We start from the raw sequence: 26,513 nt of genomic DNA, 5'->3' as shown, positions 1-26,513 counted from the left end.
GATAGAGTGGTGCTTCTGTCCAAGATCAAAGCAGGCTATAAAATTATCGCAGTTCGACCGTACCTTCCGAACCCAATGCGCTGCTGCCAGTGTCATCATTTCAACCACACTAGAATGTCTTGTCGACACTCAGCCAAATGTGTAACCTGTGGTCGAGGGTGATTGTCCGCCTCCTCCTCCCCATTGTATCAACTGCAATGCCAGCCATGCTGCTTCCTCTCGAGATTGTCCAGTTTTTCTTGATGAGTGGGCTGTGCAGGAGATCCGAGTAAAGGAAAAGGTGCCTTACTCGGTCGCGTGCAAGTTATTGACTAGTTGCAAACCCTGCATTCTACTGTCTGGCACTTACAGTTACGTTCTTGCTATATGTCACTCCATAAAGGACATGGCCGCAAAGAAATGCGACCTAAAATTCAGCTTTGAGATTGTGAAATTGCCCAGTGTCAAGGTAGCATCACTGTCCCCTCATCCACCTAAGCACCAAGCCATCAAACTCTCGCATCAAGGGGTGAAGCCACCAGCTACACAACCGGCAGGTCGGAAAGGACACTCCCGTGAATACTTCATACGTCCCTCCAGCCAACCAACACCCGAGTCTTCATCAGCTGGCCAGAAAGGCTCGAAGAAGCCTAACAAAGGCAAATGGTCTTCTCCTTTGCTGACTCAAAGATCCTCTTTGATGGTGTTGACGTGATACCTTCGCTCGGCCAGCCTCTGTGTCACTGGTGCACACCACCAACCATTTTTCTGCATTGGACTCCACAGACCGACAGCACAAGAAAGCTGATACTTCTGTGGACATTATGGAGTAGGATCCTTCCATCTCTGTGCCCTGTAGCAGTGAGTCTTCAAAGGCAGGCACTCAGCAGCGCCAAGGTGACACCCTTTCATTACTCTTCTCCAACGGAACATTCGCGACCTTCAATTCCACAAAGAGAATTTTCAGCTGGCTTTAGAATCACAGCATCTCCTTGTACTCTGCCTCCAGGAAACAAAATTGCTTCCTCCCAACCCCTTTCAGCTTTCACATTTCTTCCCGGTTGGTTTTGACCTTCCCCCTGAGGTTGACATTCCATCTCATGGGGGAGTCATGTTGTTCATATGGGATGAAATTCATAGTCAACCCATCTGCCTGAATATCTGTCTTCAAGCTGTTACAGTTCACCTTTTCCTTCCTCACTTGACTTTTCCCCTTTGTACCATTTACATCGCTCTGTCATTTGATGTCACCAGGGCAGACGTCCTCCAGCTCACTGGCCAGCTACCTCACCCCTTTCTGCTGTTCGATGACTACAATGCGCGTAATCCCCTTGCGGGGTTCTCCCAGAACCTGTGGAAGAGATACCCTCTTAGCTGACCTTCTTAATCAACTTAACTCCTTCTGCCTTAGCACATGAGCACACACATTCTTTTCTGACCCCTTGCACACCTATTCCCGTTTGGACCCATTCTTCTGCACTACCCAGCTTGCCCATCGCCTTGAGTGGTCCATTCTTTCTGACACTTACTAAAGTCACCATTTCCCATGTGCTATCCATTTGCTGACTCCTACCCCACCTGCCTGCACACCCAAATGGCAGCTTACTAAGGCTGATTGGCAGCTTTACCTCTCCCTGGCGACCTTCAAAGAACAACATTTCCTGTGTTGTGGTGACCAGGTGGAATATATTACAAACATTATTCTTACTGCTGCAGAACGTTCCATTCCTCGCACTTACTCTTTACCATGTCATGTCCCAGTCCCTTGGTGGACTGAGGCATGCTATGACGCAATTTGTACATGGAGGCGTGCTCTCCGCGTTTTTAACTGTCATCCTAAGATGGAAAACTGCATTCATTATAAACAGGTGCGTGCACAGTGTTGTTGCATTCTTCGGGATAGCAAAAAAGCTAGATGGATTTCATTCACTAGTTGTTTTAACAGTTCCACTCCTTCCTCTGTCGTGTGGGCCAACCTCCGACAGTTCTCTGGGACCAAGGTCTCTTCCCCTATTTCCAGCCTGACAGTAGCAGACGATATCATTGTGGACCCTATTGCTATCTCCAACACCTTGGGCTGCTATTCTGCAGAAATTTCGACCTTTTCCCACCACCACCCTCCCATCTCCATCAGAAACAAGTGGAGGAGACTGGGGTGTTTGGGGTGTATTTTTCCTTCTTTTCATGCTGTTGTTTATTTTGTAAGATTTGTGGTGGGTCTTATACCAGCACTAGTGGAATGTTGCATCCCTGGGCAATATAATAGGGCAATAATCTGCCTACCTCAATACACCGCCAGATGAAAGTAGTATTACCTTTATCCTCTCTTTCGAGAGTACTTTTTTTGGTGGTCCGGATCCATCTCTGTCACCTCCCTGTTGATTCAGCTGCGGTGAAGACACCTTGAATGCTTCTGCAAGTTCTCTCTTTTGTGCTACTAAATAAATAGCCACACTTCTTGCAAACAGGGGTGTATTTTGCCCAACATTATTACTTTTCACAACCCAATTAGCAGTTGCTACTGTAATACCACTCTCTTGACTACATTCAAACGTCCGTATGTGTATACTGCAGGACCTGAGAGAAGAAATTGAAATACAATTACCACTCCTCATTTGTTCATTACGCCCTTTTTCGTGCGTCGTTTACTCCATCGCTCTTGGATTCAGGCACTTGCTGCACCTTGGCACAAATGACTCCCAGTGACCAGTGGTTGTAATACCATTTTTACTGGTCCTCTTGTCGCCGGCTCCACCACCGCTCCACATTCACTTCATACAAGAAAGGAAAACACACGGTTAGGCTTTCCCACTACATTTATCCTTACTCAGTTTACTCACGAGCATCTCTTGTCGACAGCTTTCCAATGGTGTGTTGGGATGTTTACAAAAATCCCGAAACAATATGTATCTCGCCACTCAGACAAGAGCTCCCATGCTTAAGTCTCTAGTTACGTACACATCTTTATTAAAAATTCTATTATTATTATCCTACTCGTACATCTTTAAGCTGCCTTTACATAATGTTTCCAACATAAGTTTTTATAATCGTTAATGATCACTTGTGACTATGTTCACTTAATTACTCAACTACTTTGTGCCTGTTTGGCAGGATTCATTCATTTTCTTTATACTTGTAATATTATTTCTCATATCTTGTTACTTTCTTGAATAGTATGGGTATGTTTTCTCGATCAACTGAAGTATCTCAGGAACTTGCATAGTAATAAAAGCATATTACTTGTCATTAATGTTATTCTTAAGTTCCTTTTATTTGTGATCCTCTTGACCTCATAACCAATTACTCATTTTCGTTTTCGATTTAAGACAATTTACTATCTATCTACTGGATACTTTAGAGGCATTTATTCTGATATACATAGACATCATGATATTATTCCTTTTTAAATAGGTAACGCAAAATTAACCTTCTTTACATAGGTAGCTCATCTTTCGTTATTATACTGATTATAAACTTTCCGAGTTTCCATTACATTGACATCTAGTTCTTCTCTTTTTAGAGAACTTAACTTCCTTAATATCCCACCAACCAAGAGTACGGACTTGTATTCCAAAGCCTTTGTGCGCAATTAAGTTGAGGTGTAAATTGTCTCCACCACTGCACTGAGATCCTTTCACCTCTTTACTATAAACTGTTGGGAAAAACTTCTTGTTATTTATACCCAATTTTAAGAATAATCTATGGATTATCCTTTTAACAAAACTTGTCCTCACGTCCACCAAAGACAACTTCTGTGTCTCAGTACTGTAAAATATTTGTATTTCATTCAGTGTGGTAGTGGTCTCAGTACTGTAAAATATTTGTATTTCATTCAGTGTGGTAGTGCCCCATATTAATTCCAAATCTACTATGGTACAGGTCAATCCCTTTCTTGGCGCCCACAATATAGGTCAGCCTGCACAGTATAGGTCAGCCTTTCTTAGGTCCACCTATCTGCCTTTAATTCATCATTCCTAATTAGAGTGTAAACTCCACCCTTCACATAACTTTTCCTTCTACTTTCTCCCACTTTACTTTGAGGTTTCCTTTTGACTTCCATGTCTCTACTCTATTTCAGGTGTTAAGTCCTTTGTTTATTACCTTCTTCATATTTCAACCATCTATTGACAACACTACATGTCTAAGTATTCTTAATTGCACTCTATTATTTCTTTTGTCCTCCCTTTTCTTAAAACTCAAGCTCCAGCTAGATTACCGATTCAAAACATTACTGTTTCTGCTGCCCCCTTCTATTAATCCATTTTATGCACCTGTACCCTATCTTTCTATTTCTCATCCTATTATTATAGTCACATCAAATACTATTTAGTACTTGGTTGTTTGTCCTCTCTCCCCTCCTATTTTATGACATGAATGAGTAGATCTCTTGTCAATGGCTTTCCAATGAATTGTTGGGATGTTTAGAAATATCCCGAAACACTACACGTTACCCTTCTCTTCTCAGAATCATGAGTGCTAAAATGCTGCCTTTGCTATGAGACAGCTATATCATGCTTTCTGTTCATCCTAATCATCCGCCCCAGGGCCAGATGCTGTCCACATTCAGATGTTGCAGCAGCTTTCTCTTGTGGGCAAGCACTTTCTGCTTAATACGTACAACCGCATCTGGACAGAGGGCACGTTTCCCTGACACTGACGTGAAGGCACTGCCATACCGCTATCTAAGCCTGGTAAGGACAAACACCTTCCTTCTAGCTACCGCCCCATCTCTGTCACGAGCTGTGTTTGCAAGGTGATGGAACATATGATTCATGCCCGGCTGGTATGGTGTCTCTTTGAGTCTCGCAATTTACTAACCACTGCACAGTGTGGATTTCGAGTGCGCCGTTCTGCAGTTGACCATCATTTCACTATGTCCACCAATGTCATGAATGGTTTTCTGTGGAAATCTCAGATTGGGCCATGTTTTACAATTTGGAGAAGGCCTACGACACCTGCTGGAGAACTGGTACCCTCCGTACTGTCTACATGTGGGGCTTCCATGGCCGCCTACCCCGTTTCCTTGAGGAATTTTTAAAAGACAAAGTTTTCAAGGCGCATGTGGGTGCTGCATTGTCGGACATCTTTACCAGGAAAATTCTGTGCCTCAGGGTTTCGTCCTGAGTGTCATCCTCTTTGCTATCATCATTAACCCATAATGGCCCGTCTTCTGCCAAGGCATCTTCGGCCCCCTTTTTCTTGATGATTTTTCCATTTCTTGCAGTTCTCCACAGACCAGTCTGAGTGACGTCTTCAGCGATGTCTCGATCGTCTTTACTCATGGAGTATTGACAATGGCTTTCGTTTTTCCACTGACAAAACCTTTTGCGTGCAATTTTAATGGCGTAATTGTTTTCTCCCACCATCTTTACATCTTTGGCCTGTTGCTCTTCCATTTGTTGAAACTATGAAATTCCTGGGGCTTATGGTCATAGGAAACACTCTTGGTCCTCCCATGTGTCGTACCTGGCAGCTCACTGGACGCTGTCCCTCAATGTCCTGTGTGTCCTCAATGATATTTCCTGGGGTGCAGAACAAACCACCCTCCTCCATTTGTAGCGGTTCTAGTCTGTTCAAAACTAGACTATGGGTGTTTTGGATATGTGTCTGCATGTCCATCCCTCTTACGTCATCTGAACACTATCCACCATCATGGCATCTGTTTGGCAACTGGCGTCTTTTACACTAGCCCGGCTGAGAATCTGTGTGCCGAAACTGCTGAACTACCACTGTCCTACCGTCGTGATTTACTCCTCAGCAGGTATTCATGCCGTTGATAATATTCTTCTCCGGTGTGCAGCCGGATCATAACGTCTTCATGACACAATATTTCCACTGTCCAACTGGTCGCCATCTTCAGGAGAGAGTGCTGGTGCACGACTCGCCGGAACTGACTTCCCAGCGCAAGCGGCGGCCTCTGTATAGGCCGCAGAAGGCCCACAACGCGTGCGCGAGAAGGTGCCGTAACTGCTGTCTACCGCAAATAAACATATCGCTCCGCCAGTGGTGGAAACAGGCGAAATCGAGATATCGCTATCAAAAATTTGAAAATTTTATTCTGACGATCGAAACACAGACCGTTGTTTTTTAATGTCTGATAACACTGGGTCCCAAGTCTTACTTAAAAGATAACCCTTGTCTCTATTAATAAGATTATGAGATAAATGAATCTCTATGGATTCTTTTAAAACACACTCCCAATAGCGAGATGCTGGGGCAACCATTTGTGTCTCGTCATATAGCATTCTGTGTCCCTCGGTGAGACAGTTCTCCACCACTGCAAATTTCTCAGGTTGAAGCAACCGTGTGTGCCGCTGGTGCTCAACACATCGGTACTGAATGGTCCGGATTGTCTGACCAATATAAGCCTTCCCACAATGGCAAGGGATCTTGTACACACTGGGCTTCCTCAAATCCAAGTCATCCTTAACAGAGCCAAGAAGCACTCTAATCTTGGCTGGTGGACGAAAAATACTTTTTATATGATATCTTTTCAGAATTCTTCCTATCTTCGAGGAAATGCTCCCAGCAAAAGGCAGAAAGGCACTGATTTTCAGGTATCTTCTGGTGGTTCAGGCGAAGGTCCAAACTGGAAAGCACGATGGATCTCTTTATCTGTATAGCCATTCTGCTTGAACACAACCTTAAGATGGTCCAATTCTTGTGTCAAGCTTTCTCCATCTTCTCGCCAACATCCGCAGGACCCTCGTACGCTGGCACAATGGATGACAGCTAGAAGGAGGCAGGTACTGGTCCGTGTGCGTAGGCTTTCGATAAACACTGTGTCCCAGTGTCCCATCATCCTTTCTGTACACCAGAACATCTAGAAATGGAAGCTTTCCATCACTTTCCACCTCCATGGTAAACTTGATGCTAGGATGCAGGGAATTAAAATGATCTAGCAGGCGGAAGAGCTTCTCTCCCATGAGGCCACACCATAAATGTATCGTCAACATTCCTCCAGAAACAGGATGGTTTTAAGGATGCCGTCTTCAGCGCCATGTCCTCAAAATCTTCCATAAAAAGATTGGGGACAAGGCGTTAATTTCTTCACCATTTCATCTGGTAAGCCAGAATCCTTCAATAACTTCCCTGTCTTTCTGATAATGGCCTGTGTGGGATCACGACTAAGCTTGTGGTACGTGGCGCCCTCTAATAAATGTAGGATCTTCAGGTGGTAGTCTGCCTCGAGCCGCCAGACCTCACAGGCTTTATGGATTACCGAAGATACACAAGGAAAGTGTTCCTCTGAGGCCCATTGTTAGTGCAATCAGTTTGCCCACCTACAGAGTTGCTAAACATCTGGCAGGATTATTAGCACCAAAATTGGGACATTGCGAACACCATGTTGTCAACTCGTAGAAATTTGTTGAGACGCTCAAGAGAATGAAGATAGGATCAAACGACCTAATGGTTAGCCTGGACGTTGTGTCACTCTTTATGAGGGTGCCAATACAAGATATGTTGGCTCTTTTGGCCCAACATTTTCCATCTGGAATCATTAAGTTGTTCCGTCACGTCCTAATGACAACATACTTTTTGTACTGTGATGAATATTATGAGATGACAGACGGCACAGCCATGGGATCACCACTGTCTCCAGCAGTCGCAAATTTCTTCATGGAGCACTTTGAGGAGCAGGCTCTGCAAACGGCGACATTACGGCCGTCTTGCTTTCTACGATACGTTGATGACACCTTCCTGATATGGCCTCATGGTGAAGATACACTACAGCAGTTCGTCGATCATATGAATGGTGTCCATCCCAACATTAAATTTACTGTCGAGACTGAGAGGCATGTCAAGATACCACTCTTGGGTGTTTTGGTTGATCGGAAGGCAGGAGGCCAGGTTGGTCATTCAGTGTACCGGAAACCAACACACACTGATCGGTACTTGAACGCCAATAGTTTCCACCAACCTGTACACAAGAAAGCTGTCCTGAACACGTTGGTTCATAGAGCCAAGATTATCTCTGACGACGATCACCTACAGTCTGAATTGCAAAATTTAAAACGTGTTTTTGGGGAAAATGGATACGGCAAGAGAGACATCGCAAACGCTTTCAAGGGCCGCCGGCGAAACACACCTGGTGAATCAGTAGAAGAGGCCAAACGGCTGTATTCTTGCCATACTGTGGAGCAACTAGCAGTAAGTTAGCTGCTGCAGAAACTTGGGCTAAGACCAGTGTTCCGGGCCGCCCCCAAGATACGAGATATGTTGCGCCCTGTTAAAGACGACATTGCTCTTCTAGTGTATGGTGTAACCTGTAAATGTGGCAGCATGTGTATTGGACAAACAATTCGTACGGTTGCGGAGTGTTGTACTGAGCACAAGTGCCATATAAAACAATTTGGTCATAGCGGAGTGTCACATAGAAAACGGACATAAAATACAGTCCAAGAATACAAAAGTGTTGGCACATGCGTCTACATATTGGGACTTCGTTATAAAGGAAGCGGCCGAGATTCGTTTAAACAACTACAATTTCAACAGAGACCAGGGATACACACTCAGCAGGGCATGGGGACGAGCGTTGGACATCGAAAGAAAGCAAAGACAGATGCACGACGCGGGACCGGAAGTTTCAAACGTGGCGCCTGCCCATGGCGCCACCTGACTTCACCAGTGGTGCCATGGGCAATAGCTCGGATAGCTGCCCGGGTTGACTTACGCGCGCACGCCACATTGGATCGATCTGATGTCATCATGCCTATATAAGCGAGAAACTGTAGCAGCCCCGGCATTCAGTGAACTCCTGGCGACGATGGCCATCGAAAGCTAAAGGACTGTATTCGAATTGACGCGGCTGGAAAACCGACAACGTTTTGTTCAAGTTCCCATTCCCTGCAGGTGGTCAGTTTTGCCCACAGTGTGCACTGCTCTGCACCTTCTAACATAGCCACCTTCTGATTAATTTAAACTTCACAACATTGTAGAAACTGACTAACTCGCAGTCATTTTTACGTAAACTTTAGAGGGCTGATTATTTAGCTATTACAACGGAAATCTCCACCACGTTGCAGAAACTGTACATTAGGGTGATTAATCACTGCCAGATAGTCCAGAGAACTCCACGTGTGAGGATCTGATATTTTAGATGGTCAACTCCAGAAAATCTTCAGTTTGACAGTCGCATACTTTCTCAAAAACCATAACTACACAGACTTTCCATCACAGAACAACAACACAATCTCAATTTTTCTCTTTTTTCCTTTTGGTTTAACATGCTGCACTGCTTATATACTTTCCTGACAATTCATGCTCTTTTCGTCTCATTGTTTCCAAACTAGATTAATCGAATTACAATTAGAAAGTTTCATTACAAAATATTACGTCAGGACAGTTTTGAAGCAAACAATTGTCTGTTAATAATGAACATAGTTCCCAGTAACGGTTTTTGGGTTTTGAGACGAAAATAAAGTGATGAAATGCTGCTAACGATACTTGACACAAAATTATAGATGCTTCACATTTTATACGGAAACTTTGTTTTGTCAGAATCTCAAAACGGTCATTTTTGTTTATAGCGTACATGAAATTTCTAGTAGGTGTAATTACAAAAATAGTTACAGGCATTCTGGGTCTGGCATCTTTAATAACATGTCCCTGAGGTCCTACGTGAGTTTAATTATATCTGACGTAGCGAATAATTCCAATTAATAATTTGGATTTACATGAAGTAATCGAATTTTAGTGATTAATTTGCTAATTAGTTACAAGAATTGCTGGAAGTAGGATTACTTAGAGCCGATACAGAATGCACGCGCCGACTGCCAGTCAGTACAACACGTCGTAGCATTGCGTGTAAGTTTGTCTGTGACCTGAAGTGCATATGGTGAGGGGACCTGACCTTTCTCGGAAGAACTTAACAACTGCCCTATGGGAACGCCAAGACTTTCTTCCAGCAGCGCACGCGGCCCATGGTCATTTACGTAGGTTCCTTTTACTGTTATTACGTGTAGTGGAACATAAACACGCCTTCCTGTTTCCTAAAAAGTGGTTCAAATGGCTCTGAGCACCATGGGACTTAACATCTGTGGTCATCAGTCCCCTAGAACTTAGAACTACTTAAACCTAACTAACCTAAGGACATCACCACATCCATGCCCGAGGCAGGATTCGAACCTGCGACTGTAGCAGTCGCGCCTGTTTCCTAGCACTGTGTTGTTACTCATTTATGGGTGCCAGTATAACTTTCTGAAACAACCTGTACTTACTCTTTGTGACGTAGCCGGGTAAAGAAAGCGGGGACTCACACTACTTAACCTTGTGTTCTGCCTTACGGCAGGTCTTGTCATGGGGGAAGCCTCGTCAGAGAGGTCCACCGCATGAGTGTTTAGGGAACTGAGTCCATTGGTGGTTTTCCGTTGCCATCCACTGATGATGATGATGATGATGAAATTATGATGAGGACAACACAACACCCAGTCCCTGAGCAGAGAAAATCTCCGACCCAGCCGGGAATCGAACCCGGGCTCCTTTGTGTGACAGACGGCCACGCTGACTACTCAGCTATCGGGGCGGACGAACTCCCACTGTACACTGCAAAAGGGGCAAAGATGTTGCATTCCTAAAAGAAGTGGTTTACAAAACACTGTCTTTACGACAGCTCTTTCCGCGTACCATTCGCGAACAGAACACGTTGGGAAATGATAATTGTAAGCCACTGGAAGCAATCCCCGCTCCACTGCTGCCACGATATTGTGCGAGAGGTTGTGTGTGCGATTCTTTTTGTCGCTAACTGTATGACTTAATGTTAAATTGCATGACATCCCATTATTCTTATGCACAAAAAATATTTAGTTGTTATATACAGGGTGTCCATAATTGAAGTTCCAGTTTCAAAATGCTGTAGAAAGAGAACCACTGTTCAGAATGACGTCAGGTTTGAACAGCAGATTATTGATACAGAGGATTGACTAATAGATGGCGCTGTAAGCATCAGAATATGCACACCAACAGACGCACGGCACGCAGGTGTTCCTCTGTTTGCATCCGAGACGCACACAACATGATTGTCTCCGTGAAGGATTGCGTCCCGCTGTAAAAGCTCTTTTACAAGAGTGGTGACTGTGCGCCAACAGCCCTGTTGAAGTACCGGGCACTCGTGGGTGTGAAAGAAGGCGTTGGTTGAAAGCCTACTAAGGATCTGGAAAAAATGATTAAAAACTTCGAAAAAGACAGGCTGTTTTGGAGTGCAATGTGGCAGCGGGACGAAAGCAGTTGGCCCGACGTTTGTCGAAGATGTGGACACAACATTGTGGGAGGGGTGGATTGGTGTGCAAACATGTAGTGCACGGGGAATTGCCCGAACGTTGGACTTGCCTGCGAGCACCGTACGTAAAATACTGCGGAACGTCCTGCATTGCTGTCCATACAAAATCACCCACGTTCAGGAGGGAGTGGCTTCCTTTGGACCTGCGAGCACAACAAACGTTCGGTTCGTTTTCTGGAATTTGTTGCCCACGTGGAAGTGAACAATGAATTTCCATGACTATTCTGTGGACAGATAAGCCGAATTGCGGAATATGGGAAACGGAAAATGCATATCAAATGGAATCACTTTATTCTGTGAAGGAGATTGTGTGATACAGGTTGATGGCGTTGTTAATCGTAGGGCCATATTTTTTGGAGGAGATGAATCCGCCGGCCGAAGTGGCCGAGCGGTTCTAGGCGCTACAGTCCGGAACCGCGCGACCTCTACGGTTGCAGGTTCGAATCGTGCCTCGGGCATGGATGTGTGTGATGTCCATAGGTTAATTAGGTTTAATTAGTTCTAAGTTCTAGGGGACTGATGACCTCAGAAGTTAAGTTCCATAGTGCTCAGAGCCAAATGATTTTTGAGATGAATCCTGGGGGTCCTGTTATTTGCAGCGTCACTGGTAAACACAGTGACAGACTTCGGCGCACCAACATTATTTCAAATTTTGAACAGCGTGGATGTATGGGTAGGATAATTTTTATTCAAGACGGTACTCCTCCTCACACTGCACAGCCAGTGAAACGGCTGCTGCAGAGGCATTTCGGAAATGTTAAAATTATCAGCGTCGTTTCCCTACAGTCTGGCCGTCCAGATCATCTGATCTTATTCCGTGTGACTTCTGGCTGTGGGGTTATCTGAAAGATGACGTGTTCAAAGCTCCAAATACGACCGTAGCTGGACTGAAGGCACGCATTACGCAACACATTCTCAGCGGCACTCCCGAAACTGCCGATCTATTGTGGAACATGCTGTATCTCGATTTCAACTTGTGACCGGAAAAGGTGGACAGCGTAGTGAACTTGTCTTGCGTCAGTTTCACTACAATTAGAAATTGATGTCGCGTTGCTTTTTATGTAGTTTTTGACCCAAGGACAATTAAACCCGATCTGTCCCATTCGATATAAGCTACGACTCACCGTGGTGGATGGGCTTACCTAACAGTGCCAAGACTGTTGACTGCCGAAATTGTGCAGTAAGACACATTGAACAGTGCGAATGGTGTAATGTGCAACCCAAACCATAGTGACCGTATTGCGATTCATCTGGCAGCTATAGCCGAAGCCATTTACGTCAAGACGCTTACAACACCATAAATATTTTTTTGTTTGGTTTTTTGTTCCATGACATTTCCCCTGCATTAATAATATGCTGTTCACATTTGACGTCCTTATGAGCACTGGTTCTCCTTGATACAGCGTTTTGAAACTCAAGGGCCCACAAAGTCGTGGCAAAGAAGGGGTGGGGGGTCGTCTTCCCCAATCCCCCCTGGCTCTCAGAAAAATGAAAAAATATTGTGCAGTCAGATGTGTTTATCTCAAGAATATAATTTAAATGTCGGTATTACGCAGGTTTTTAACAGGGTCGGAACTAAAACACTTTTTTACTTCTTTATGGATACCTGTGTTAAAAACACTACATCACCTCCCAGTTTGCCCCCTCCCCACTTACAACCTACCTATCGTATGCGCACTTTTGTTGAAATTTGAACTTCAGTTTACCGACACACTATATTATACTTTTGTAATTATGGACGTCCTTATTACACTTGCGAAGATAAAATTTCATTTGTAATTGTAATTAGCGACATGCGGTTTATTTTAATACGGATTTTTTTTGCTTTTTAACGAATCGATAAAGTCATATAACGTACACATACATTCTAATGTCAACAAGAGATTGATGGCCAATTTGATCCCGTAAAATAAGAATAATCATTCCCTTAATCGCTGCGCTGCCTGTAGTGCAGACTCCATGAAGCTCTGTCAGTAGAAGTTGAAGGCTTCGAAAGGACAGCTAGTTCTTGTGTACGCTGAGATGAGCTCTGGGCAGAGCTCACTACCTCAGCTCCCAAATATAAATCTGTTAATGCGAAAGATAAGTCCAAAGTTTAATAATGCAAAAGCGATAGCACTTTTGGGTGTTGGTCAAAGAATTTTCTTCATATGTGTTTGTCAAGTAGGCTTATTTATGTGCAGCGATCTTAATTATTCTAGATGAAAAAGTTAAGAATTTTGCTCGATTTCTGTCTTAATTTATGTATCTACCGTAATTGTATAATGCATCTCTGAAAAACTTCAGCTTAGCTAGCTTGATTGCTCATCGAGAATTTGAGATGCATCGAGCTGTTCGATACACATTGTGAAACCGCGTTAGAAATTTAAAAGTGTTATTGTTTGGCTGTTCCTATCAAAAGGCTCACTCGAAAGATAATTGTGCGATAAGTATTATCTGTGCACGTACGGAAGACAAAGTCGTACTGAAACTGTTAATTATGCATATTGCCGTATGTCTGCTGATACTTTTTACAGTTGTAAAAGGAATACCAATCAGACGGAATGACAGACCGATAATAGGTAAACAATTATAACTTGCCGTTAACAATACCCACGGATGTGGGTATGTGTCTGTCCAAGGAAACACCATTTTTAATAATAATAATAATAATTATAATTATAATAGAAATAATAATATAAATTTTAGTGTCGTTGAACTTTTACAAGCAATTGATAAAAAAATATTAAAAAGTAAAAGACTGTATATATAAGTTTATACACTAAATTGTGCTGGATAGACTGTCTTAATATATCGACAGGTTCTCCTCATTCATGCTTCATACTGCAATTTCCCATAGAATTGCATTCAAAAAATTCAGTAACAGAATAAAAAGGTAAACCAGCTAATCTGTTATACAACTTACATTTAAATAAATTTAAAGGTAAATTAGTTATTTCTAAAGGTAACTAATTATGCTTTTTAAGCCTAAAACATTGTAACTATCTAATAATTTTGACAATGTATAGAATGGCACATCTATTTTATTGCTATTTCTGGTATTAGAACAATGGATGTCTTCCTTTATGAGCTGGCTAGATAATTTATTTTTATGTAAATTAGAACATGATATATATACAGATTAACAACTGTAAGACAACCTTATATTACAAATAGTGACTTTGCATGTTCCCCCTTGTTTGAACCTGTAATAATCCTGACCACCCATTTTGTAGCAGAGGAATATCATGGACATAGCTGCTGTTCTCCCAGAAAAGATTTCCATAAGGAATGATACTCTGAAAAAATGCAAAATATCCTGATCTAACTTAATTACCTGGGACACAGCTCTTTAATTTCCTCAGCAAAGAAATTACTCTAGAAAGCCTAGCACTTAATTATTGAATGTGTGGTTCCCATGAGTGTTTACTGTCTATGTTTAAACCTAAAAATTTAATACTATCTGGGTTGTCTGTACATGGTAAATTACAAAGACTAAAAAACATTTGTTGCATTTTACCTTCATTTAAACAAAAGCCATTAGCCCTAAACCAAATAGAGGCCTAAGATACTGTATATTCATTTCATTGAAATCAGAACTACTGTTAAAAAAAGTAGTGTCATCTACGTACAATATGAGTTTAGAGTTGATAAAAAATGGTAAATCGTTGATCAGTAATACAAATAGCAAAGGGCCTAAAATTGAGCCTTGTGGCACACTGTATCTAAGTGTGACTACACTAGACCTATCATTACCAATTCATACAGTTTGTTGCCGGTCATTAAGAAATGATTTAAACATTTTACTGCTAACACCTCTTATTCCATAATAAAACAGTTTCTCTATCAGTACCCAATTATCAACACAATAAGAAGCCTTGCTAAGGTCACAAAATGTAGCCTGAGCATATCCCCTTGCTTCAAATACCTCCAGCACAATGAGTATGTCCATGGCACCCACAGTTGACCTGCCTTTTCTAAAACCAAACTGCTCAGTACATACTAGGTTATATTGTTGAAGACAGGAACAAAGTTGGGAATACATAATAGGAATACATAATAGATTCAATAATTTTAGAAAAAAATGGAGTAATGGATACAGGTCTATAACTAGAGGGACATGTTGTATCACCTTTCTTAAAAATAGGAACTACTCTAGACAATTTATGAGGTAGGTCAATGGGTCAATAATACATTCAATTATTCTTTTTATAAAATTGCTGGACAAATCAAAAATATCAACACTCTCAAGATAGTTTAACAGCTTTAACAACTCTAAGAAGCTCTTCACACTAAGCAGATTCAGAAGGATGTAGGTTGCGGTAGGTACTGGGAGATGAAGAAGCTTGCACGGGATAGAGTAGCATGGAGAGCTGCATCAAACCAGTCTCAGGACTGAAGACCACAACAACAACAAGAACCTCTTTGGGATTTACTTCCCTAAAATTAAAATTTTAAAATGGAATTTTTTCCCCAAAAAGCTTCATCAATTCTGTAGGGGATTCATTGGGTTTTACTATGTTTCTACAAATTTTTTCCACTGATTGAGTAAAAAAATTGTCAAAACTATCTGGGGATAAGTTGACAACCTCTTTTTTGCCATTATTGGAAAGTGAATTGATTACTTTCGATGCTGTTTGACATTTATTTATAGATCTGTTAGTTATACCTAAATTGTACGATTTCTTTGCATTATTGACACTTGGTTTGTATTCTCTCTTAGCTTCACTGTACACCAATCTAGCATTTTCTGTCTTATACTATCTATACAAATCTAAATAAAACAGTACTTTATTTTTCATATGCAGTAATTGAGGGGTGTACCACTTGCATTGGTTTTTAGATTTGCTTTTTTTACGTGAAAGGGGATTGACCTTGCACACTTCTTTTGGAATAAACTCCTCAAAAAGTGAACAAAAAACTGAAAAAAAATTGTTAAACATAACGTCAGCTGATCAACATTGATAACTGTCAATTAAACATTTCCAGTTAAAAGTGCGTAATGCATTCTTAAAATTGCATAAATTTACTTCATTCAGAAGTCTAGGAACTACTGACTTAGTACTTTTACCAGCAACAGTACTCTTATTAGGTAACTTAATATTGCTTAATTCGCATATCACAGCATCAAAATCTGAAAACTGAAAAGTGACAACATCTGTGGTACAATATACCCCATCGACATTTGTAAAAATATTGTCAAGACATGGTGATCCTCTTGTCATTTTGGAATTTAAAAAATTAAAATTATATTGCCTTAATGGATTTTTAATGCATCCACACTTTGGTTATCGTCAGTTACATCAAATGCCGAATTGACATCTTCCCCTACAGCGATGTTAAATTTTTCCCATTTTGACCTACACAAAAAAATAAATCATCAAGTTTGCCTAAAAAAACAGAAGGCTCTCCAGTTGGTGATCTATGAAGTACAATTATTTGCAGTTTAGCATATTCCAAACAGAAACTTGAAACCTCAAAATCAAACTCATGACAAAGAAAATCGAGGTCCAATTTAAAACCATTACACCAAGAATGCTTTTTAATATGCACTGCAGTACCTCCATAATTATGCTGTTCCCTACAAAAACTGCTAAGTAATATATAATTGTTCAAATGGCAATTCTTCTTTCTTACACCAGTGTTCACTTAAACACAAAATATCTAACAAATTATCAACAGCAAAGTTATTTACTAGTGTAAGTATGCCTACATCAGATATTTCTCTTCGGTTTATTAATTATATCTTCAAAAAATGGCAGGCTTATTAATTAAATCTCCACAACTAGCGGGGTTAAAATCTAGATTTAATTTCATACCATCATCTATACCTACTTGTGTCAGAGTAGGGCCCGGCCATTCCCTAAAAAACTATCACTTGTAAACATCATTGGGATTGGTTCACAACCATTTAAGTGTCTAAGCCTGTCTTTTACGATGTTTATAATTGTGCTACACAAACTAGTCTTACTGGGGGTGTTGAGATGTTGCCCATGCCTAGTGAAAAGGCTGCGATTACAATTAGCAACATTGAAAATACTTAAATTTCTAAAATGTTTGCAGATACTCCCTAATTTTTCATTGTATGACATGGCAGCCCGTTTTCATAATCAACTCTATTCGAGTATCAATAAATAACATTCCCATTTTTTACAGGGATTTTATCTCAAGAACTATCGCCAACAGTTTCAGGAGTATTTGGAAATCATTCTAGCTATATCGCAGCGTCGTATGTCAAGTATGTGGAGGGGGCTGGAGGTAGAGTAGTACCTGTATGGTAAGTTGCTGTAAATTAGTTACTTAGCTGTTTTGTTGTCCACAGATCTACTTACACATAAAATTTTCAATAAATCTCTCTCTCTCTCTCTCTCTCTCTCTCTCTCTCTCTCTCTCTCTCTCTCTGAGGCGACATCAGGACCATGACAGTACACCTGCTGTACCAGTACATTATTTATGTTTCCAAAGAGCCACTTTTATAGCTATTACATCAGTTTTAATGAACCCTTTTAACTGACTCTCAGCAGTATATTGCACTGTTTGATTCTGTGGTATAAAATACTGTTATGAGTTTTTATTCGTATGTTTCTTACTGAACGTTACTCAGTTCTGGTCCTTGTTTTCAGTTCAAAGATTTCATTGTTAGTGTCATGATTGCTAATATTGATCTTGATGTTAATGCTTTGTCAGATATACTGTACTCAGAAGGTGTATTTAGAAACCCTGGCTCTTTAAACTGATTTTTCCCAGTAAGCCTAATGGGTAATTGGGTAATTAGCTACTATTCCTATGCCTCTTTCCTGAAGTTTGAAAATTGTGTGTGCATTGGATACATTAGACATCTAACAAATGATTTCCTAGCTAAGGACTGAGTATACATAGGAATAGTATTTAACTGCCCGCATCTCGTGGTCGTGCGGTAGCGTTCTCGCTTCCCACGCCCGGGTTCCCGGGTTCGATTCCCGGCGGGGTCAGGGATTTTCTCTGCCTCGTGATGGCTGGGTGTTGTGTGCTGTCCTTAGGTTAGTTAGGTTTAAGTAGTTCTAAGTTCTAGGGGACTGATGACCATAGCTGTTAAGTCCCATAGTGCTCAGAGCCATTTGAACCATTTTAGTATTTAACTACAAGTCAATTGCTGCTACATGCCATAGCTGGGACTCCGAGCACAAAACATGCTAATGAAATTCTCTTTGTTAGTACTTTTGCGTGCTCATTCTACTTCAACTGCAGTCACTATTAATTCCCAAAAGGCGTGTATTTGTTTTATTATGTGTGGAATTATTTGCAATTAATATATTATTATCTGTATTTAATCACCCATTCATGGTATTTGCTTTCTGTATGTTGCATATTGACCATTTGTGAGCTTGCTTTCTCAATAAGGAAGTGTGAAAAGTTTTTTTCTTGCATGGAGAACAATGATGGTCCTGAAATGTTACCTTGAGGAAACTTATAAACTTGTAAAGTCCGGGGATTTTTACTTGCTTTCTTCATGAGGAGGTCTGGAAAGGTTTTGATTTACCTTGAGAACAATTCATGGTCCCAAGATGCTACCTTGAGGACATTCTATGTTAATGTTTTTAGATCTGATAGATACTCCACAAAAATGTTTGATTCATTAGAAATCTGTGGTCTCTACCCTCTGTGTTTTATTTTACACATATGATTGGACCTGTAGTGAGTTGCATCTCTTATTCCTGATTATAGCTCATTTATTGGAATTTTGTTCATAATTGTCAGTGACCTTGTCCATGTATGAAATATCTCCATGACACAATTATTATTGTCTAGTGCATGAAGTACCTTTATTTTGTAACAACAGGACTTTTGCCTAGTTTTATACTCAGGAATGTTGGTGAGCTGAAAACTCGTTTACTGCATTATTCTTCATGTTCACATATTTTCAGCCCTCTGCTACTGGAGGACTCTGAATTGCAGCATGTAAGCATGCACGTACAATGTAACTATGCCAGAGCATGACAAATAGCACACTGTAATCAAGTTTCAAATTTGAATAGTTCATCCACACATGGAGAACCCTCCCCTTCAGCATGACAAACCATGCATAAGCACTCTTGACATCTGCAACAATCAACGCCTTGGTTTCACTGTCATTGATCATTGTCCACTCAGTCCCAGCTTGGCTCCATCTGATTTTCATCTGTTTCCAAAACTTAAAGAACATCTTCAAGGACTTCACTTTGATAGCAAAGAAGTGCTGCGAGCAGAGGTGAAGCTTTGGTTTCATCAACAAAGTGAAACATTATACAGTGATGGTACGGTATCTTTAAACAGGTCTCTCGATGGAAGAAATCTGTTCATTGTCAGGTGATAGGTACAGAAGTGAAGAATAAAGATGTAGAATGTTTAATAACATTTGATTTATTTGAAAAAGCTTTAGGAGCTTTTACATAAAAAATTCAGACACACTACTTTTTCACATGCCCTCGTATTTTTTATCTTTTCTACTGTTTGTTTGACTTCATTCTCTGTGGTGGGTATCATATACATATTTTCTGCATATTTCCTTATTACAGAAGCTATATCTGTTTTAAGGAAGTTTTGTTATAATTTGAAATCACTCATTCAAGTTATTTTCTAGTTCCTGTGATCTGTATATTGACTTATCCCTGCCCAGTAGCTGTAAGTCGTTATATTTTTCTGTGCATTTTCCATGTCTTCTGTTTGCAACCTTTTTGATTGCTTTGCTGTTATTTTCAGTCTTAGACGTACATGTTAATTTTGTCATTTGATGAATTATTACTGAGCAGTAGGCTACCATCCTATTATTATTTTTGTAAAAGTGGTAAAATTTTGACTAAAGTTATGTACTGGACCCCTTCATCCCCCTTCCCCCCTCCCCCCAACGTAGTCTTGGTTGTGGTAATAGACTGATTTGTAGCACAGCATGAAGTCGAGGTTAGCCTGGAAGATGATAGTTTGTTTGTGAGTGGCAAAGCCAGTGAATGTGAAAGCAGGAAATCTGGTTGTGTTAACAAAGTGACTCGAAATGAAGCCTAATGTTTACATCCCTGTCACATTGTAAAGAATTCAAGAGCATTCCAGTACATAACTTTTGCCAGAATTGTTATAATTTTGGCTGATTTTGTCTTTCTCTTATGGAATCAAGGTATTCGGAGAGTCAGAGAGACAGCAGTAATTTACTTGTTTTTATTAGACATTGATTGTAATGTGAGTAATTTTGGAAATATCTGTTAAAATTTAAGTTTATTTAGTGTAGAGAAGGAAGAGGATCTTGCATCTGTGTCATTTTCTGTATGGAATGGGAGAGATGTGCAAACAGTGCTGATTGTAATGTACTTTTGTTTAAAATTTTTGTGCAGGGTGAACCAGACCGAGTCCTATTACAGAGAAGTAATTAGTAGAATCAATGGGTAAGTGGGCATAAATAAATACAAAACTAAATTGTTCTGTTGTGTTTGACCCATACTTGGTACGACATTTGTAATTGTGAATTAAAGTGGTTTTAGCCTCTTTAATTGTAATGCATCTGCATTCTGCTGCAGTAGAGTGTCATACAGAGACTTTGGGAATGACGAAAACCTGCAAAAGTAGAAAATAACAAAGCAGCATTGTTAATGCTATTGGATCCACACACTGCAACTTATTCCACTGTCAATTTTCTGCCACTTTCTCCTCTTAAATTATCCCTCATTTGTAGCTCATAGCATCAGCACCATCACAAAGATATAATTTCTTTGTTGAAATAGTTTTCATAGCTTTATTGCCATTGTTTACTGATGATACTTATGGTGTTTTTGTTTTTCATTGTTTTCACAATTTTGCTGTTTCCTTGATAGTAGTTGATAGTGCATTACTCCTATAAATTTCCCCAGAAATATTTCATTTCTCTTTTCCAATAGCTCAAAAGTATCATCGTAGTGTCTAATCATTTTTTAAGATATTTGCAATACTTTGTGTATTTTCTCTTCCAATGCAGGGGCCCTACAACATATGGCTATTTACATTTTATTTTTTATCCTATAATTAATCCTTTTCTGTTTTGTTACAATTTCTTCTGTTAATATTCAGGGGACTTCAGCTAGAAGTACGCGGTTGGCGACCGCGGGGACCCGAAATGAGTCTGACATTGCTTCCACTTACTTGTGTCAGACTCCTTCTTTCTCCTTCCCTGCCAGCCCCCTTGGCCAACTCTTGCTTTTTCGACCCCATCGGTATTAGGTTTCGAGGCCCGAGGTCGTCTTTCCAATTTTCTTATTCCCACTTATAACCCAACTCCTGAGGGGAGCCCACCCCTTAAGAAAAGCCAGCAGTTCTGTAAGCTGTGAGGGTAACACCACAGGTTGGATGGGAGGCCAACGCCCTCTCTTCGTAAAAAGTTAAATATGCTCTCAAGACTACAAATAAGCCTCGGAACATTACTGACAAAAATAGACGACGTCAATGGTAAAGAAACGGTATACGATTTGGAACGTGGAATGTAAGGATTCTGTACAAGACAGGAGCTGCAATCAGTGTGGTCAAGGAAATTCAGAGGTACGAACTAGACCTAGTTGCACTGCAAGAAATCCGGTGGGACGATGCTGGGAGCATTGATGTTGAAAACTGTACAATTCTGTATGGAGCCTGTGAACAAGGTCATATGTTGGGCACTGGTTTCTGCATCAGTAAGACATTGGCCACAAATGTTTCAGAATTCATTCCAGTCAAACCAAGAATATCTGTTCTAACACTGGACGTAAAGCATATTAAGGCGACTTTTGTGAACTGTCATGCTCCCACGGAGGAGAGCGAATGTGAAGTGAAAGACGAGTTCAGTGCACAGCTAGAGGCAGTGATGGATGCTATACCAAATGGACACCTGAGGATCCTCCTTGGTGATATGAATGCCAAGATTGGGAAAGAACAAATATTCCAAGACACAACAGGAAGGCACAGTCTACACAACCTAAGCAATGACAATGGGGTTAGGTTCATCAGCTTCGCCACATCATTAGGGTTGTTCATCTCCAGCACAAACTTCCAGTGGAAAAACATACATAAAGGAACCTGGGTGTCACCAGATGGGAGAACTGTAAATCAAATAGACCATGTTGCCATTGATCTCAGAGCCAAGAGATGGGTGTTAGATGTTAAGACAGTGCGAGGTGCCGAAGGTGGAAGTGATCATTTCCTGGTCAGAGGCCGTTTAAACATACAGTGTAAAGGAAGAACAGGTCCTAAGTTAAAAAGAGTGGAAAGGTACCATGTTGAGAAACTGAAAGATGAGGCAACGAAGACCGGATACCAGTTGCAACTTAGTAACCGCTTTGAAGCACTCAGTGAAATGGACGTGAATCAGGACCTTGAACTAATGTGGGGAAACATCCAGAGCTCAGTTAGGAATACAGCAAAGGAAACACTCTTGGGAAACTCAGTGGGCAAGATGGTCTGGTCTGAAAAGGAATGTGCAGATGCCCTGGAAAGGAGAAAGGAAGCCAGGAACAAGTGGCTGAAGGGGAAAAATCTGGCACAGGCCAAAGCACAATTTGAGGAGGTCCGAAAGACTGCACAAGCAGTTCTGAGAAGAAAAAAGAGGAAATACATAAGGAATATCATCATTGAAGCAGAAACAGACTTCAAAGGGCAAAAGACTAGGGAAATGTTTCTGAAGGTGAAGTACCTCTGCAAAGGTCACCAGGCCAAGCAGAAATTTGTCAAAGATTTCTGTGATGAGATCCTGATGAATGATAGGGACATAGCTGAGAGATGGAAAGAGTACTTTCGACAGCTGGTAAATTGTGATGAACCCGAACTGCAGTTTGGTTTCCAGTACCCAATTACAGCCGATGCAGACTGTCCCCCACCTACCCTGGATGAGATAAAAACCAGAATCAGACACCTTAAACAGAATAAGAGTCCAGGTGAAGATGGAGTACAGGCTGAAGTGATCCTGGCAGGAGGAGAGAAACTTGCAGAAAAAATACACCGACTGATACAGGCAATATGGACCAAAGCAGAACTACCAGGAGAATGGAAAACAGCTCTGATTTGTCCAATACATAAGAAGGGCGACAAACTGAAATGTGACAACTATCGAGGAATCACCCTGCTTAACGTCTGCTATAAGATCCTGTCCAATTGCCTTATACATAGAATTCAGCCAGTGGCAGAATCGGTGATTGGGGAGTACCAGGGAGGTTTCCGGCCAGGACGGTCAACAGTAGATCACATCTTCAGTCTCCGGCAGTTCACTGAGAAACTGGGTGAATATGGTCAAGATTTGCATATTTTATTCATTGATTTTAAGAAGGCCTATGATTGCATACATCGTAAGAGCCTGCTCAACTGTTTAAGAGAGTTTGGCATAGCAGAGAAACTCATCAATCTGATAAAGATCTGTCTGAAAGAAACACATGCAAAGTTGAAGATGGGAAATCGCGTAACTGATGAGTTTGAAATTGTGACAGGACTCAGGCAAGGAGATGGGTTGTCCCCTATCCTGTTCAACTTTGCCCTCAAGAAGATCGTACGCGAGACCTTCCAAGAGAACGAAGGGATTGAAATTGAAGGAAAGAGACTGGCATACTTAGCCTATGCAGACGACATCTGTTTACTCTCTAGGTCGGAAGAGGAGTTGGAGCAAATGACCAAAGCACTAAAGGAGGCTGCCAGCAAATTTGGGCTAAACATAAAACGAAGCCAAGGCAGAGTACCTCGTTATGACGCGTGGTCATTGTCAGACTGCTGATCATCTACAATCACTGCAGGTTGGGGACCATTCCTACAAGAGAGTGCAAGAATTCAAATACTTAGGGGCACTTTTCACTGAGAACTCGTCATGTGAAGCAGATAGCAATGCCAGAATACAAGCAGGAAACCGATCTTACCACAGCCTAGCAGAACTGCTTCAGTCCAAATATCTCTCAAGACAGTTCAAGATTCGACTGTACAAAACCCTGATCCAGCCTGTTGTTCTATATGGCTGTGAGACATGGAGTATCCGGAAACAGGACTTCCATAAGCTCCTTGTTTTTGAGAGAAAAGTGCTTTGGAAGATCTTTGGTCTGGTTCTGGATGCAGATACAGGGTAATGGAGGATCAGATACAACCAAGAGCTTGAGGAACTGTACCAGCAGCCCAACATAGCAGGAACTGTCAAAGCCAAACGAATGCAGTGGGCCGGCCATGTGGCCCGGATGGAGGATCACAGATGGCCTCGGAAGCTCCTGGATTTCACACCTACAGGAAAGAGACTGCCAGGGAGACCCAAGAAGTGTTGGAGGGATGGACTCCATGAATATTTAAACCAAGTGTCAATAGATGTGAATGGATGGCGGATAGCAGCAATGGACAGAATACAGTGGAGGAGGAAACTTGTAGATGCGTGCGGTCCACTGGGCCTGATCACGTAGTAGTAGTAGTAGTAGTAGTAGTAGTATTTCTGTGATGGGTACTTTGTTGTTTTCCAGAGTGAGAGCCATTGATAACACTTTGTGCATCTTCATTAATTTCTGTGTCTTTTACTTTTGACAATTTCTGTTTAAATTTCCTTCTGTAATCTGTAAGGTACGATTAATTTGCATACAGCAGTTTTATTTCTGCATAGGATCTATTATTTGTAATACCATATTTACATAAAAATGCAATAGTGTTATTGGCTTAGTTATAATCATAGAAATTTAAACGAAGTGCAGGGTGATTATAATCAAACTTTTGCTACTTAAGCCATCATAGATAGAAAGCTATTTATCGTATGGGTACCCAAATGTGTAGGAATGATGCTCACACTGTGCACTGGAGGGTATGTGTTGCTAGAAGTTGCTAGTACTGGTATGACAATGTGGGGTTGAAACACAAGTGTTGGTGTGCATTACAGTGGCAGACAATCTACATGTGTCTAAGATCATCAGATTTGAACCTGTGTGATTTCAGACTGTGGTGTTACCTGAAGGACAGGGTTTATCAGTGGGACACTTACACATGTTGGAGAATGAAGATGAGTGTAGTGAGGGAGGTAGCAAACATTCAACCTGAGACAGCAGTAGAGCAGTCTCTTAGTCCAGTCCCCTGTCACGGATCCAGGTGGTCATCACATTGAGGAACATTTGTAAACAGGAACGTAAACATGGTATGCATTTAACAAATTTTAGTATCCCCACCAGTGGACATCCTGATGGAGGCAGATGAGCCGGCATGGGTAGCATCCCGATGGAGGCAGATGAGCTCCCATGGGTGGAACAGTGGAGATGGAGGACGCAGAAGTCTGTCCTATGGGCAGGAAATGTTTGTTCATGAGTGGCAGTAAGCAGAGCAGACCAGTGCTCCTGAGCTAAACTGATGTGGACCTAGCCTTTCACCTCTTCTGAGAGTTGTGTGCTCAATCAGTAGCTTCCTGCATCAGCCATGTGCCGAATATTTTATCATGTGCATATCTATGTGGGTTTGGACACTCCGCCTTTTGTAGGTCAATTTGCATGCTGAGTTCATTCTATTCATGGGTTTCTGTTCACCAGTTGTTACTGAGTCACTGTTGGCTTCTCAAGAACTGATGTTGACTATGCTTAGTAGTGAAGATACTAAACATATCTTAAGCTCTCATGTGGAAAGAAAAATGTGCTTGTTTCAATGATTTATTCATTATTTCTCTCTTTTGCATGTCCATGCAAATGTTTCCACAAAGTTTCGTTGTTCTGTGATAACTTGTTTTTCATGGGGCCATTCTAAAGTAGCTAAAGTTTAATTATAACAACCGTGATTGTGATAGATGTTATAAGGGAGCTATTTTGGAACAGAACAAAGGTATAGCTACAGGTAGCTTGAGCTTACTTGTTATAAGGCAGCCACTGTTTCTTATCAGTTACCAAATGGTGTGTGAAACTGCAGCAAGTGCTGTGAATGACAACTTTGAAAACAGTTTTTTCATTACCACCAGTTCCATGTGTGTTAAATTCTCAGGAAAAGGGTGATCACAAAATTAAGCCAACCTTGTTTCACGTGCTTAAAAGGACAGCAAGAAGAAAAAGAAAAAAAGGCTAAAATGAAATAATGATGATGTTTTATGTGATCTGTATTGTGACCTATATAGCAACAATTATTGTTAATATAACACTTCAGTAAATATGTAGCAATGTGATATTGATTTTAATTTAACTCCTCTTTTCTTGCATAACTTGGATGAGAATGTTCACTTGTTCCTCAAAACATTACTACAGTTTGCATGTTTCTTTGCTTCTCATAAACACAAAGTCATACCTTGTGAAAAGTTTCCCCAAGGGGTAGCACCCAGAGAGGTGCATTTATTTAAAATGTGCGTGTT

The 26,513-nt window shown here is 41.1% G+C and overlaps 1 protein-coding gene across 1 annotated transcript in view; it reads left to right on the top strand.

The window, feature by feature from the left end:
• Window positions 1-13,265: 13,265 nt before the first annotated feature.
• Window positions 13,266-26,513, top strand: part of LOC124789572 (gamma-glutamyl hydrolase-like) — a 79,387-nt gene continuing 66,139 nt past the window's right edge. The window contains exons 1-3 of the mRNA XM_047256977.1: window positions 13,266-13,818; window positions 17,393-17,513; window positions 20,578-20,628. Coding sequence (XP_047112933.1) covers window positions 13,737-13,818; window positions 17,393-17,513; window positions 20,578-20,628 — 254 coding nt within the window. The 5' untranslated portion in view covers window positions 13,266-13,736. The remainder of the gene's footprint in view (window positions 13,819-17,392; window positions 17,514-20,577; window positions 20,629-26,513) is intronic.

Source organism: Schistocerca piceifrons, chromosome 3 (assembly GCF_021461385.2).
Source record: "Schistocerca piceifrons isolate TAMUIC-IGC-003096 chromosome 3, iqSchPice1.1, whole genome shotgun sequence".
Taxonomy (NCBI): Eukaryota; Metazoa; Arthropoda; class Insecta; order Orthoptera; family Acrididae; genus Schistocerca; species Schistocerca piceifrons.
The sequence above is the reverse complement of the archived record's forward strand: the minus strand, read 5'-3'. Positions and strand labels throughout refer to the sequence as shown.